This window comes from Microplitis mediator, chromosome 10, assembly GCF_029852145.1.
Source record: "Microplitis mediator isolate UGA2020A chromosome 10, iyMicMedi2.1, whole genome shotgun sequence".
NCBI classification, from domain to species: Eukaryota; Metazoa; Arthropoda; class Insecta; order Hymenoptera; family Braconidae; genus Microplitis; species Microplitis mediator.
In genome coordinates, this window is record NC_079978.1 from 3,543,100 (window position 1) to 3,556,062 (window position 12,963).

General features: G+C 33.9%; 4 protein-coding genes across 5 annotated transcripts in view; 3 read left to right on the forward strand and 1 right to left on the reverse strand.

The window, feature by feature from the left end:
- The first annotated feature begins 263 nt into the window (after positions 1-263).
- LOC130676492 (viral IAP-associated factor homolog) lies at positions 264-2,804 on the forward strand. Its single transcript, XM_057482761.1, has 5 exons — positions 264-510; positions 579-720; positions 806-1,034; positions 1,123-1,331; positions 2,499-2,804. Exons 1-5 carry the CDS (start codon positions 508-510, stop codon positions 2,618-2,620), a joined length of 705 nt encoding a protein of 234 aa, XP_057338744.1. The 5' UTR covers positions 264-507; the 3' UTR covers positions 2,621-2,804.
- Positions 2,805-2,944: 140 nt separating this feature from the next.
- Positions 2,945-4,302, forward strand: LOC130676491 (uncharacterized). The gene is made up of 2 exons (XM_057482760.1): positions 2,945-3,859; positions 3,952-4,302. Exons 1-2 carry the CDS (start codon positions 3,027-3,029, stop codon positions 4,121-4,123), a joined length of 1,005 nt encoding a protein of 334 aa, XP_057338743.1. The 5' UTR covers positions 2,945-3,026; the 3' UTR covers positions 4,124-4,302.
- Positions 4,303-5,637: 1,335 nt separating this feature from the next.
- Positions 5,638-7,156, reverse strand: LOC130675743 (uncharacterized). The gene is made up of 3 exons (XM_057481584.1): positions 6,266-7,156; positions 5,844-6,110; positions 5,638-5,694 (listed from the first exon to the last, which is right to left on the reverse strand). The coding sequence occupies exons 1-3, from the start codon at positions 7,154-7,156 to the stop codon at positions 5,638-5,640; spliced, it is 1,215 nt and encodes a 404-aa protein (XP_057337567.1).
- A 1,180-nt stretch (positions 7,157-8,336) lies between these two features.
- The window catches only part of LOC130675882 (two pore potassium channel protein sup-9), a 53,532-nt gene continuing 48,905 nt past the window's right edge, over positions 8,337-12,963 (forward strand). The window contains exons 1-2 of one of the 2 annotated variants that reach the window (XM_057481779.1): positions 8,337-8,473; positions 8,623-8,891. The gene's annotated coding sequence lies outside the window, so the exon portion shown is untranslated. Of the gene's footprint in view, positions 8,892-12,963 lie in introns of both variants that reach the window. The other variant, XM_057481777.1, reaches the window with a different exon arrangement.

The window sequence follows — 12,963 nt, forward strand, 5'->3', positions numbered from 1 at the left end:
AATTTAAATTTCGCGCCATCTGATGTCAAAATTTTGAAAATTTGACAGCTGACGTTCTTCATTGTTAGCGGACGCTTGTAAAATTTTCTTTATCATCAGGGGATAAAAAAACCCGCGAAATTCAAATATTTATTTATGAAAATTTAATTATTTGTTTATAATAATGGAATTTAATTATTGTTTTTACAAAAATTTGTGTAATGAAACTGGATGAGTAATCGTTTTAAATACACGGTTTTAAATTTTTAAATAATTGTGGGAGCTGTCAAAGTCGCTAGAGTGTAATTCCAATAAAAGTCATGATACAGCTGGTTTTTATTTTAGTAAAAGTAGAATTTTTTTAATGAGGAAAATGCTGGCGATGTAATTTGATACAAATACCAAATGTGGAAGTGGATAAAAATTAATTTAAAGGCTGTCATTTACGAAAGCTAACAATTAACCTAAAAGTGGAAATTTAATTGTATAAATAAACATTTAAAGTTAAACAAGTTAACAGCAGACAAAATGGTAAGAATAAATTTGATAATTAAATTTTAAATTAAAGTGTAGAGTAATTAAATATATTTATCTCCTAGCAAAATCCAAATGAAGATACCGAGTGGAATGACATCCTCAGGTCAAAGGGAATTATCCCAGAGAAACCAAAAGAGAAGGAAATTACTGAGGATCAAATTATTGATCTGCTAGAAAATACAATCGATCAAAGAACTGGTCGCGGTAATTTATAAGAATTTGAATAATTTGAATATTGACTTTGTGTAAATTATTTTTAATTATTACTTATTTATTTATTTATTTATAGAAGTTACTAAGTTGGATGACAAGAGTCTTGATGAGCTAGACGAGCTCGAAGACGAGGAGGATGAAAAAGTTATTGAGGAGTACAAACGAAAGAGGTTAGCTGAGATGAAAGCACTGTTATCTGAATCAAAGTATGGAGACGTTAAGGAAATATCTGCTCAGGATTATGTCGCAGAAGTTAATAATGCTGGTGAGGGTGTCTGGGTCGTCCTCCATTTATACAAATCTGGGTAATACTTTTTACACTGATATAATAATTATTAATAATATAATTGTGGGTTTTATGAAGTGTATTAATTATTTGTGACTTGTCTCTAGGATTCCACTGTGTACTTTGATAAATCAATATTTGACATCTCTGGCTACGAAGTTTCCAACAACTAAATTTTTAAAAAGTATCTCGACCACTTGTATTCCTAATTGGCCTGATAAAAATTTACCCACGATATTTATTTATCATAATGGAGACATGGTCAAGCAAATAATCGGTCCTATTGAACTCAGGGGAATGAAATTGACAGAACCAGGTATAACCTCACATATTTTATTTATACAAATTATTTGTATGACACTGAAATTAACCGGCATCTCATTATTTTAAAAATTGTATTTAAAGTTTTTTAAATTTTCTACATATGCATAAATTTGGTTTTTTTCTGGCAAATGATTTGTTGAAAAAAATTTGAAAACTTGTCTGCTAACTTCAGGATCGTATTCATAGACTTTCTAAAGACTGATTAGTTTATAATTAATTTATTAATTAATGAGCCAGTTAAAGTAGCAGGTGCTCAGATTTTTTAAATTTTAAACTGAACGAATTCAATATTAATATGAATAAATTTATAAAATTAATATGAAGGACTTTGTAAAAAATTTTCAGATGCCTGCTACTTTTTTATGAGTGCAAAATGAGTGTAAATGAAGCAGACATAAGACAATTTTTAAATTACATATAAAAAAAATTAATCAATTAAATTGATAAAATAAAAAAATGCATCTACTAATTTTATAATTTTCTAAAAGTCCATTTTTTAGTTTTTTTGTTGAAAAAATTTTATTTTATTATTTAAAAATTTTTTAAATTGTTAGATGTCCGCTAACTTTAGTGTCATGAGTGTAAATGGAGCAGGCATCAGAGAAATTTAAAATTATAAATAAATCGAGTAAGTAATTAATAAAATTAAATGAAAAAAAAAATGCGCATTTAAAAAATTTTGAAATTAACAAGTGTATTTTTTAAAATAATTTTTTTTTTAATTATTTACTGTATTCATAATTTAAAATTTGTCTGATGTCTGCTACATCCACACTCATATAAATTTTTTAAATTAATATGAAAGACTGTAATAAATTTATGATAGTAAAGTTAGCAAACATTTGAAATTAAAAAAAAATTTTTTTGACAGATAAATAATGAAAAAAAAAATTTCTAAAAAAATGCACATGTCGGAAATTTAATAAACTATACGTGCAATTTTTCAAAATATTTTTTTTATTATCTATTTTTTTGTTAAAAAAAATCCAAAAATTTTTAAATGTCTGCTAACTTTATTGTCATAATAAATTTTCGTTTTTTTTAATTTTTAAATGTCTGCTATTTTCCATGCCATCAATTCACTGATTACTTAATTTAAATTATTGATAAAAAATAATGAATTAATAAATTTATTAATTAAAAATAATTTTTGTTTAAGAATTGGAATGGATGTTGGGTGAAGCCGTCCCATCTAAAATAAAAGAGGATCCAAAGCCGAAAATCCGCGATGTACTTTTTTCAAATTTGCGTCTCAATGACAATGATACCAATGATTGGTGACACATTAATTAATAAATAAATTAATCAATTAACTTAAATTAAATAAAAAAATAATTTATTTAAATAAACACTAACATTTATAAATTTATATTTACCTGAATTTTTAAAAAATAATTGATATTTTTTACTTGATGTATTAACGTTAAACATTTTATTTCATTAATTAATAAATTTAAAATTTTAATTACTTTTATTTTGATTAATTTCATGTCATCAGTTTGTTAATTCAATTTATTTGGAGGGAAGACAAGAAAAAATTATTTGCGCGGCGCCATTTTGATTTTTTGGCAAACATTTAAAAAACGATTCGAGATATCGATCAGTGATTGCGATAATCCGTTGCAATTAAATTTTTTCTTTGTTAGAAAAGCTCTGGGAAGTAAACGTTCACTTCAGTGGCAAAAAAATGCCGTACGTTGATTTAAATTCGATAATTAGTAATTTAATTTCTTTTGATCGATTAAATTTATCGCCGGTAATCGATCGCAAGTTTAAAAAAAAACGTTTCGTGCCAAATATACTAAAAAAACAGGGACGTAGTGAAGTTGTAAAGCAGGACAAAGTGTTCGGTAAAATTTCCCCAAAAGTAAATCGCAGGAAGCAGAATTTCTTCAGAAGAATTGACCAAGTGATCGGCCAGAAAATGAATGAAAATATCGAGGAAGGTTTGGACCAGTCTCCAATGTGGTATGTAGGAGATACTGATGATTATTTACAAGTCCAGCGTATTGAGATTGTTGATGAATTTAATTTTAATTCGCCTGAAAAAATTACTGATGTTGCTCTTGACGAATGTGACGACCGCGGGTTTTTTGAATTTAAAAATCTCACTTTCGTTGATGATATCGTCGTCAGCGGGCTCGAGTTCGATGATAATTTTCAAGTAGACAATAATTTTTTTATCACCGAAAGTTCTGGTCGTGAAAACAAAGATTTTTACATCGACACGAGCGAATTCGAGTTTGATTTTATTGACAGCGTGGAAGCAAGCGTAAAAAATGAATTTATGGTCCTCGAATTTGATACCGAGATGCTGGAGAATAAAACTGATGGGTCTATTGATCCAGATCCTAGTAAGTTTGAGTACCAAGTGATTGATAATTTCGAAGAGTATAAAAAAGTGTTGAAATCTTCAAACATTAGTGATTTTAAAGCCGAAGTTTTATTGGATCCTTTAAAAATCAGTGATAAAGTTGATGGTGAATTAAAGGAGTGTCAGTGTTCACTCTGCAGAACTAAGTAATTATTTATTTATATTACAATTTGTCTTACAATTTATAGTAATTAATTGTTTAAATAATTATTGATGTTTTACTTGAAATTTTTTTTAGGCCTTTGAAGTTGACACGTCACCTGAAGCAGAGAGAAAAAAAAACGAGTTCATTACAAGATTTATCTTCAGTTTTAACATGTGCGTTTTGTAAAAAAATATTTAATCGTAAGACTTCGCGCAATAGACATGCGGCTAATTGTAGAGCTAGAAAAAATTCCAATGAGCAATAGAAGTTGTTAAATTTTTAAGGTATTAATTTTTATAATATTTTATTTATATTTTATATCTATGAATTTTAAGTTTTTAAATATTTTATTTATATTTTTAAATAATTAAATTGTTATATATTATATTAGAATTGACTTTTATATAAATAAATTGTAATGAATTTTAAATTTAAATGGAAGATTACAAGTTGGTAATTTATGAATAATTAAAAATAAATGAAATAATTTATTTAACTTGGTATTAAAGTTCTTTAATATCTTCATAGTAAACGTTATGAGCAGCAGAGTCTATTTGCCTGCTGACCTAGCTGTTATTCAATAAGTAACCACTACAGTATTTTGAAACATATGTACACATGTTCGTGCTTAATATGCTTTTATCCTGATTTCATGGGATGAGGACGTTTTTTTTTTTACCTTTTTTTCACGTGTAATCTCTTATCACAGTAACTTACCTAGTCCGATAGCGATAAGGACGGAAAGATATGACACAGATGCTAAAATGCACTGGAAGCAAAAGATAAAATTATCAATAAAATTATTTATTACATTATTATTATTCCGGGGTCGAAAAATTTTGTCTGTTTTAAATGAAACAAAAATTTTAAGTTATTTCTATTCAATTTGACTTTTTCCTTGTATTTAATTAATTAACATTTGAAATGTAATTGATTTGTGCCCGTACACTGAAAAGAAGATTTATTTGGAGTAAAGAAATTATCCAATTGCTGGAAATAAGGATTAGTCGGGTCATGTGCTCAAGTATTAATTGCCAAATTTTCCGTTTTTCGTCACAAATTTAATATCTTTACCACAAATATATCATTTACTTACAGTCGAACTCCATTAGCTCGGATTCCATTATCTCGGAACTTCCCCTCAATCTTGACCCCCATCACGAGCTACGCTGCCTCCCACCCGATATTATACATTTGTATGTCTCTGTTTATATGTATCTATACATCATTCATGTAGATGTAAGAGCGCATGCGTTGTAGTTTACTTTTTAAGGAAGAAGGGGTATCCGTTAACTAGGAAATTCCCAGAAATTTCTGCTCCTCCGTAAACTAACTGTCCAAGTTAATGGAGTTCGACTGTACCACAAATAAATTACATATTTCAGTAAAATTATAAAATTATTTGAATCAACTGTCATATTTTGTACTACCAAATATATTTATTTGTCATTAAGAAATCTTTCAAAAAAAGCCACAAATAAATTTATTTATTTGGGACAAATATTTCTTTTTTTCAGTGTACTATTCTTTATTAATATGTAACTGAGGATCGGAACGTTTTTTGCGCAATGAAAAGAAAAAAATTTTCGCATATAGATGCTGGTATGTCAGTCGAAAATCTTAGGCCACTCCAAGCTCTGGAGGTACTTCTTAAGCAGTCAAATTCCATGAATTTTTTTTCATTTCTGTTGCGCGAAAAACCTTCCGATCTTCAGGTACATTTATTTGGTCTATTTTCAGGTTTTTTTTCCACAACTTTTAGTATGGTTTTGGATGCCTCTAGACCAAAATTACACGTTCACTGCCTACTATTTTTATCAGTCTGTTTTTGATCGTCTTTAGATAAAAAACAGCTTAAAATTTTTGTAACAATTTAAAGACAGAGCAATTACTCCAACTACAATCTAGCCAGACTAAAATCTAATGAAATTTTTCGACCCGGGTTATTATATTTTCATTATAAAAGTATTAAAACTATCGAGTACCTCTTTGTAAAAAATTAAGTTCATCGTAAAAATTTTACCAGCAGTTATAGCAAATGGTTTTCTGCAACGAATTATTATCAACATCAAAGAGAGCGATTTCTTTCTTTTTTTAATACTCCAATCGATTTCACATACAGCTCTCGCAATATCGTCACTTTTCTTACCGAGTATTTCACCTAGCCAGCAATAAATAATGAGACTAAATCCACTCCAGAAAACATATAATGCGTTTTCTATTATTCCTGATATATTTTTAGCATGCGCAGACTACAAAAATTTATCATTACATTAATAATTAATGCTCATAATAACATCAAAACCTCATATAATAATCCATCATGAAATATTAAATGTCTGGTTTTAATTTTACAAGCATCAACTAATTAGTATTTTATAATTAAAATTTTAAATTATTAATTAACCTGGACTACAAAGAATCCCATTGCGCAGAATTTAATAATCGTCACGCTGGTTTTTATGAATATAATTTTACTGAAAGAATTATTTATTTCTTCGACAAACATCTCGATGTCCACGTGATGATCGACGATACACTTGAGGCAGGGACAAGATTTTTTAAAATCCCTTGAAGATGACCAAGATTTTGGTGAAGAGTCAGGATGTCTGATTAATCCTCGATATTTATCGATTGTGTTTCTTAGTAACCGCAACTGTCCAACGGAATGATAGACGAGCAAGATAAGAAATCCGTCTATGGCCACTTCGATCAGCATGATCAGAAAAATGGCCGCCAATGTGACAGAAGAAGTCAAAAATATAACGAATGAATTTTCCAACGGAAACGGGTACCAGGCAACTCGAGCCGCTTGTCTTGGAAACTTTTTGCCCAAAATTAGTGCAATAACGTATGGCATTATCGAATAAAATACCAGGCAGAAGGTGACAAATGAAAATGCCATGCGTACAGCGAACCGGGATTTCGATAAATTTTTGTTGATCATTTTTTTTTCCTTCTCGGGGATAAAAGTCATGCCGAGCCAATTGTCGCTCATGTGCTCGACAATTGACGTTATTTTAGTTTTGTTGCTGCGGAATATAAAGATCTCTAGTATTGTGTACGAGACACTCATCAAGTACCCAGTGGTCTCGACAACATTTTCTATGGTATCGCTGAAGAAAAAGTACAAGTACGCAGCAAAAGGCATCCAGAGAACGATGAAAATGAATATTATCACCGAAAAGTAACGTAAATAAGTTGTGCCCGGCCATAACCCACATAAGTGTAGGAAACTACGTGTTAAATAAACTTCTTGATCTAAGTTTCCGTAATTCGCGGGCACTTGTTCACCCATGCTGTACAGTTACAGTAATTTTAAGTTTAGTTCTAGTAGAGGTAGAACGTCTGAGAAGCTCAAATAAAACTGGCTGACAAGTCATGAGGTAGACGGTAATAGAACCAAAGTTTACCAGAGTTAAGGTCTTGTGTGGATTAAATTATAAATATTTCATAGTACGTCTATACGAAATTACTGCTGTGCTTTGTAATCAGAACGATGGTTATTAATAAGAAATACCACTAGCCGCAAAATGATCTTTACAAAGAAATTAGCGGCTTAGTAGAAGGGATAATTAATTATTTGGGTGCATAAGTAATGCCGTCAAGTAGCACATCAGCATCTAAATCGACACGGGAACGATAGCTAAGCAGGTTGAGGCCATTGATTAGACCTGCTGGTAGTAGGCACGGCCAAATATTTACGCTTCTGTACGGTTACGAGTACACATGTCTGTGTGTACACAAGCCCTCTAACGCCACCGTGCTCTCTGCCAACAAGCAAATTTAATTTTATACTGTTTAATATCTGCTGGGGATTGAGTGCAAACATTTTGGACGACAGTGCGAGGTGTTTTATGTTTCAAACCCAGAGCTGATGGTGCCTGCAGTCATTGGAGATCCGACATGGTATTGATGATTGATCATCGCAGCTTTTAGCTTAATTGACGGGCTGTGCAGTCAAAGAGCATAATGGGTCTAATGAAACATCCGGTTGGTTATAAAAAAACTGCTGAAGGATTTTCGTATATTTTTTTATACATAAGTATATAAATATAAAATAATAACAAGAGTAGAGTTAAATTTTTTTAACGTCTGAACCGGGTTGAGAATTCACCCTTCTGAGTGCTCCCCTCGGTTCGGGAACCAACACACTCTTAGTTTCTTGCAGCCCCGGAGTTTGCTCTCAGTAGGGACGCACACACGTTCGGTCCAGAGTTTGTCTGTGTAGTGTACAGGAGTGTGTCGAGGGGTGTTTTTACGCTGAAGGAAGAAGAGCTGCTGGAGCCAGGGGTGCAGGCGGAACGAGAGGGCGAGATCGGGCTGGGGGCTGAGGGGGAAAAATATATAAGATGAAAAGGGGATGAGAGTGGAGAATGGAGAGTACAGAGAAGAGTGGGTACATCATCAGTGGCGCTTCGTACGGACAAAATCGAAATCAGAGCTTGCGCCGGAACGCAGTGATCTCCAGTAGTAGCCCGGTCGCTGTAACGGGCGTAGCTGGATGCTGGATCATTCGTCAGGGTGGCTGCCACCTCGTTGCTCGTACGTAGTAATAAGCAGCAACGAAAGCGCCCGAGAAGGATTTCGCGGCGGGCTGGACCTAGAAGTAGAAGTAGGTGTAGGTGTAGGTGGAAAGCCTGATGATGAGTTTTAATAGTTTTAATAATACTAATTATTATTACAACTATTATTATTGCTGTAGTAATAATAATATTAATAATAATTATTGTTGTTGTTGTTGTTATTGTTGGGTTGACACAGACAGACATAGACTACTTGTTTCTGGCCGGTGTTGATGCTGCAAGTTATTGAGCTCAGAGTGTAATTTGCCCGCTGTAATTTGCTGATAATCGATTATTGATAGCAGGATCTTGTGCCAAGTGTACTGTGATTATTTATTTATATATTTATTTTTAATTATTTTTATTTTAATAATGGGTAATTATGGTATCAGTGGTATTTGAGGTGAGTGAGAGTGATTAATTGAGATGCAGTCGTGCCGAAGAGGAATGGAGCTTACGAAGTGTCGGGTAAGTTATTTTAATTTTTTAAAATTTATTTGTCTGAGCGGCTCAGCCTCGCGAGATTTTGGATAAACTGAGGGAATCATTTGTGCGTGAGATGAGAAAGCTGGAGACGCCGGTTGGCACGGCGTGGGTGACGCCAATGCCGGCGGATTCAGTTCTGCTGGCTCGAGCCGGGTTCGGATGAACGAGGGTACACTGACAGATAAATGGATATGTCAGGAATTTGCTGTATAATTTGTAAGACGTGAGAGTTAAGCCTCGGGTGAGGCGACAGTGCGGTATATCGGGCGGGTATTTTATGCTGATGTAAGACGAAAGCTCTCTAATTGTCAACAGAAATCTCAGTACTCCAAGTTTAACTAAAACTCATACTCATCCGGGTTTGCGGTGTGAGCTTTAACGTGTTTTCCTAAATTTATGCTGAGAGAAAACGCTAATATTTACTTATGCTGACACGTTTAAGGTAAAATGTGGATATAGGATTTGCTATGCGGGACTCTGATTATTTTATCCGATATGTCGAGAGTCATTTAATTTTCACAGTTATCGCGATACTCATCGCCGACGTGAGCTTCTCTTGGATTGAATCTTTTTTTCTCTTTTTTTTTTATTACAATATCAATGAGATGCAGCAAGAAGACTAGTCTATTGTGTGTAGAATGCTCACAAGAGAGGGCTCATAAATACATGATCGTTATAATATTGGCTGGGGGACGTAACAAGACGCAGGAAAATGAGATGGAGAAATTGTCGTACGTTCACGTGGCTGACTAATGGCTATAGATATACTGCACAGATAATATAATAATGTAATGTGTTGGTAGTGGGGGAGCCAGCGGGGGTGAAAAATAATAAAGAAAATAAACGCGGCCTGTGTTCAATTAAATTTAACCGAGACGATATGATAGAGAGTATAGGAGGCAGATGGCGTTTGCGGAGCTGAGGAAAGTGGAGTGATAAAAAAAATAAAATAAAGGCAGGAAATAGGGTGGAGAGGCATAGAAGAGAAGAATCACCAGGGTGATGGATCCACGTGCTTCTCTTAAGTACGCAATAAATTTTTTTTATCTTTAAACTTGTAGTGTAGTCGTTGACGCGATATCAAATATGGGTCCTCAAGGAAAGCGTTAATTTTAAGAAATTTATAAATATTTAACACCTCCGCATACATTTATGTCCATATATATTCAGCATGTTATGTAAAAACAACCGCTGGAAAATCCTCTGGGATTTTTTATTTATATCCCGTATTTTATTTTTGTGTAAATTTTTTATGCCGGGATTTCGGGCAGAAGAGATACGAATAGAAATATAAAAAACAATAGAAAAATAAAGCACTAAATGTGGTAGGGTAAAATTGGGCTGTAGAATTTCGCTGGTCCTCGTCCGCTTTATAGCTCTCTCGCAAGTGACGCGCGACAGGGTGTAGGATAGGGGACAGGAGGAGAATTCGCGAACGCCATTCGATGTCCATGGTGCGATAGATATTCACTCTGCAGTGGACAGACACATGCACAGGGAGAGAACAGTAGATACGGTTCGCCGCGTGAAAATCCCGCTCGGCAAAACACTCAGCGTCTCTGATATGCCGTTGCTGGAAAATTGCGTTCCCGTGGAACGAGTTGATAGGTTAACATGAGCATTTGTTTAACGGACAGGACACAAAATTTTGTTACTCTGCGGCACAGCAACTAAAAATTATCGAGATAGTCGATACGTCAGATTGCTCTGATAATATTATTATATATTACGTTTACGATCCATAAATATTTCACTTTATTTTTAAACCGCTGCTCCACATTCTCTGCGGATAATTTATATTATTCATTACTGGAATTTAATTCTATTATTTCAACTGTAACTTTTCATTTTTTTTATCATTATTATTATTATTATTAATAACTCCGCTCGAAATACAATCCATTGATTAAATTGTTCGTAACTTGGGTCATTGGAATGGAAAATTTTTTTAAAAATCAACTTTCAATTCACGTGTGCAAAAAGTTATAGAGTCGAGTGAATTTTAAAAGTGAATATTTGTTTGATAAATATTTCACATGTTGTTTTTATTTTTAGAATTAGAAAATATGAATTTATAAAAGCAACGATTTATTTGGCAAAGATATTTTTTGGAGTGATGTCTGGCGGTGGCCAGTGAAAACTTCAAAGTTTTTCACAAAGAAACTAATAATACAGAGGAAAGTTGGCAAATATTTATGTTCGAACCGTGAATCGGTGTACATTCTGGTTGGATACGTGTGAAACATCAGCACGTCAATACTCAATCCTGGCAAGGAGTATCGGATAAATAAAACGAGAAAAAGTGTTAAAAAGCACCGAGTACTAGAATAGACTGAAATAAAACAGGACAAATCGATTGGAGATCTGGTTGTGTAAATGTAGACTAGACACTCATTTTTATCGAGATAGTTTTACATCGGCTCAGCTCTGAATACACCAGAGTCACAGAGTCTATTCTCGGCTTCTCGGGGTGAATCCTCAGCTCATGACGATCGTCACGTTCGAGTATTCCTTGAATAATTCCTCAAATTTTCTTCCTTAGCATTATCACTAGCTAGCTAAATATTTGAAACAGTTGTTTGTCTTTGAGGATTCGGAATCGCGTATACAAGATGATATATCAGCAGTACACGCCTCTTGGATACTCGCCCGATGTCTTCAGCCCTCCCCCTTCTCCTTCTCGTCCGGCACCTTACACTGGATAATATTAATCGCCAGGAAAACTGGGTCGTCTTTAAGCTCTTGGGAGAGATCCTCTTCGGAATCCTTCTCACATTTTTCTCCTCACCTACTCCACTTTATTTTTATCATTTCTTAACGTTTTTTTTCATTACTTTTTAACAAGTGAATCCATTTAAATCACCAGACGTAATTGCGTAACCAGAAAATAAAAATCCGCTAAAATAAACTCTCGGTGAATTGTAATTACAAATCTCCGCAAAGTAGAACTAAGAGCATTCGGTCAGACACTAAGTGAAAACGGCATTTAAAGTTCACTTTCACATTTAAACTTTCTCCAAGTACTTTTATGTGATTCTTATGTCCTTGGAGCTTAACTACTGCCGGATCAAAGCTTCCCCAGCATCCTTTACCCCCCGCTGTCTCGCTTAATGGATAAGAATCTCCAGCAGTACTGGCAGTACACGAATTGTGTAGCAGTACCATCACCAATACAAGTACCATCACCAGCACAAGTACAAGTGGAAGTGAATGTCCGATAAAATAGATTTAGTGTATAACGGTGGCAAGTTTTGGCGAGGGTAAGGAGGAGCGAAACGATTCGGGTAGAGAGCAGAGCGTCGAGAGCAAACGGGGCTCGAGTTTACACTCGGTAATGAAACTCAGCTTCTGGCTCTGCTCTCGATCGTGGGGCTGCGATCAGACAACCGACTATTACTATACGTACTACAGCATCTAGTGTCTGGTCCTCCACTCATCTCTTTCTCCCCACACCCTCGAACCAGTTTCGCTCGTTATTTATTAAGTAAATATACCCCGCGATAATTTATATTTTTCTATGATAAATTGAACATCGGCATCGACGTTATTTTATAAAAATACCAACCATCATCCGATTAATCAGGCTACAGTATATTAAATTTTGTTATTTATTATATTTTTACGAGTATTTTCGTTAGTGACGAGGGTTAGCGGGATTCAATTGAGCGCGAGGCGGATAAAAATATTTATCTTGATTAGCCCTTGTCAAAAATCGTTATCTACTAAGCGATAGATACTCTGTTGAATTTTTTTTTATTTCATTATTTTTTTACTACGTCTGGAGTGGATTCTCGAGTGTAGTACACTGAAGGACTAAGGCTGTTACTCCATTAGACGGATCCTGACGCTATTCAGAATACAAAAAACCAGTACCGCCCGACAGGATAAAAAGAGATCCGAGCGCTTTTTTTATTTATGCTCCGCTCTTGACTATCGTTATTATTATTATTATTATTATTATTTTTTCTTGTTTTGTATACTTAAATTCCGTTTCCCATCACAATCACGAGCCAATACCACGAGGCGGCGCAAGTTGCCGACGTGCCTCCAATTT

Excerpts from the sequence above, each read along its gene's own strand:
- LOC130676492 (XM_057482761.1), top strand. Across the intron at positions 1,035-1,122 it reads CTCCATTTATACAAATCTGG|GATTCCACTGTGTACTTTGA; the intron begins GTAATACTTTTT and ends ACTTGTCTCTAG. Across the intron at positions 1,332-2,498 it reads AATGAAATTGACAGAACCAG|AATTGGAATGGATGTTGGGT; the intron begins GTATAACCTCAC and ends TTTTTGTTTAAG.
- LOC130676491 (XM_057482760.1), top strand. The coding sequence starts at position 3,027 with ATGCCGTACGTTGATTTAAATTCGATAATTAGTAATTTAATTTCTTTT. Across the intron at positions 3,860-3,951 it reads TGTTCACTCTGCAGAACTAA|GCCTTTGAAGTTGACACGTC; the intron begins GTAATTATTTAT and ends AATTTTTTTTAG.
- LOC130675743 (XM_057481584.1), bottom strand. The coding sequence starts at position 7,156 with ATGGGTGAACAAGTGCCCGCGAATTACGGAAACTTAGATCAAGAAGTT. Across the intron at positions 6,111-6,265 it reads TGGGATTCTTTGTAGTCCAG|TCTGCGCATGCTAAAAATAT; the intron begins GTTAATTAATAA and ends AAATTTTTGTAG. Across the intron at positions 5,695-5,843 it reads ACTTAATTTTTTACAAAGAG|ACGATCAAAAACAGACTGAT; the intron begins GTACTCGATAGT and ends TTTTATCTAAAG.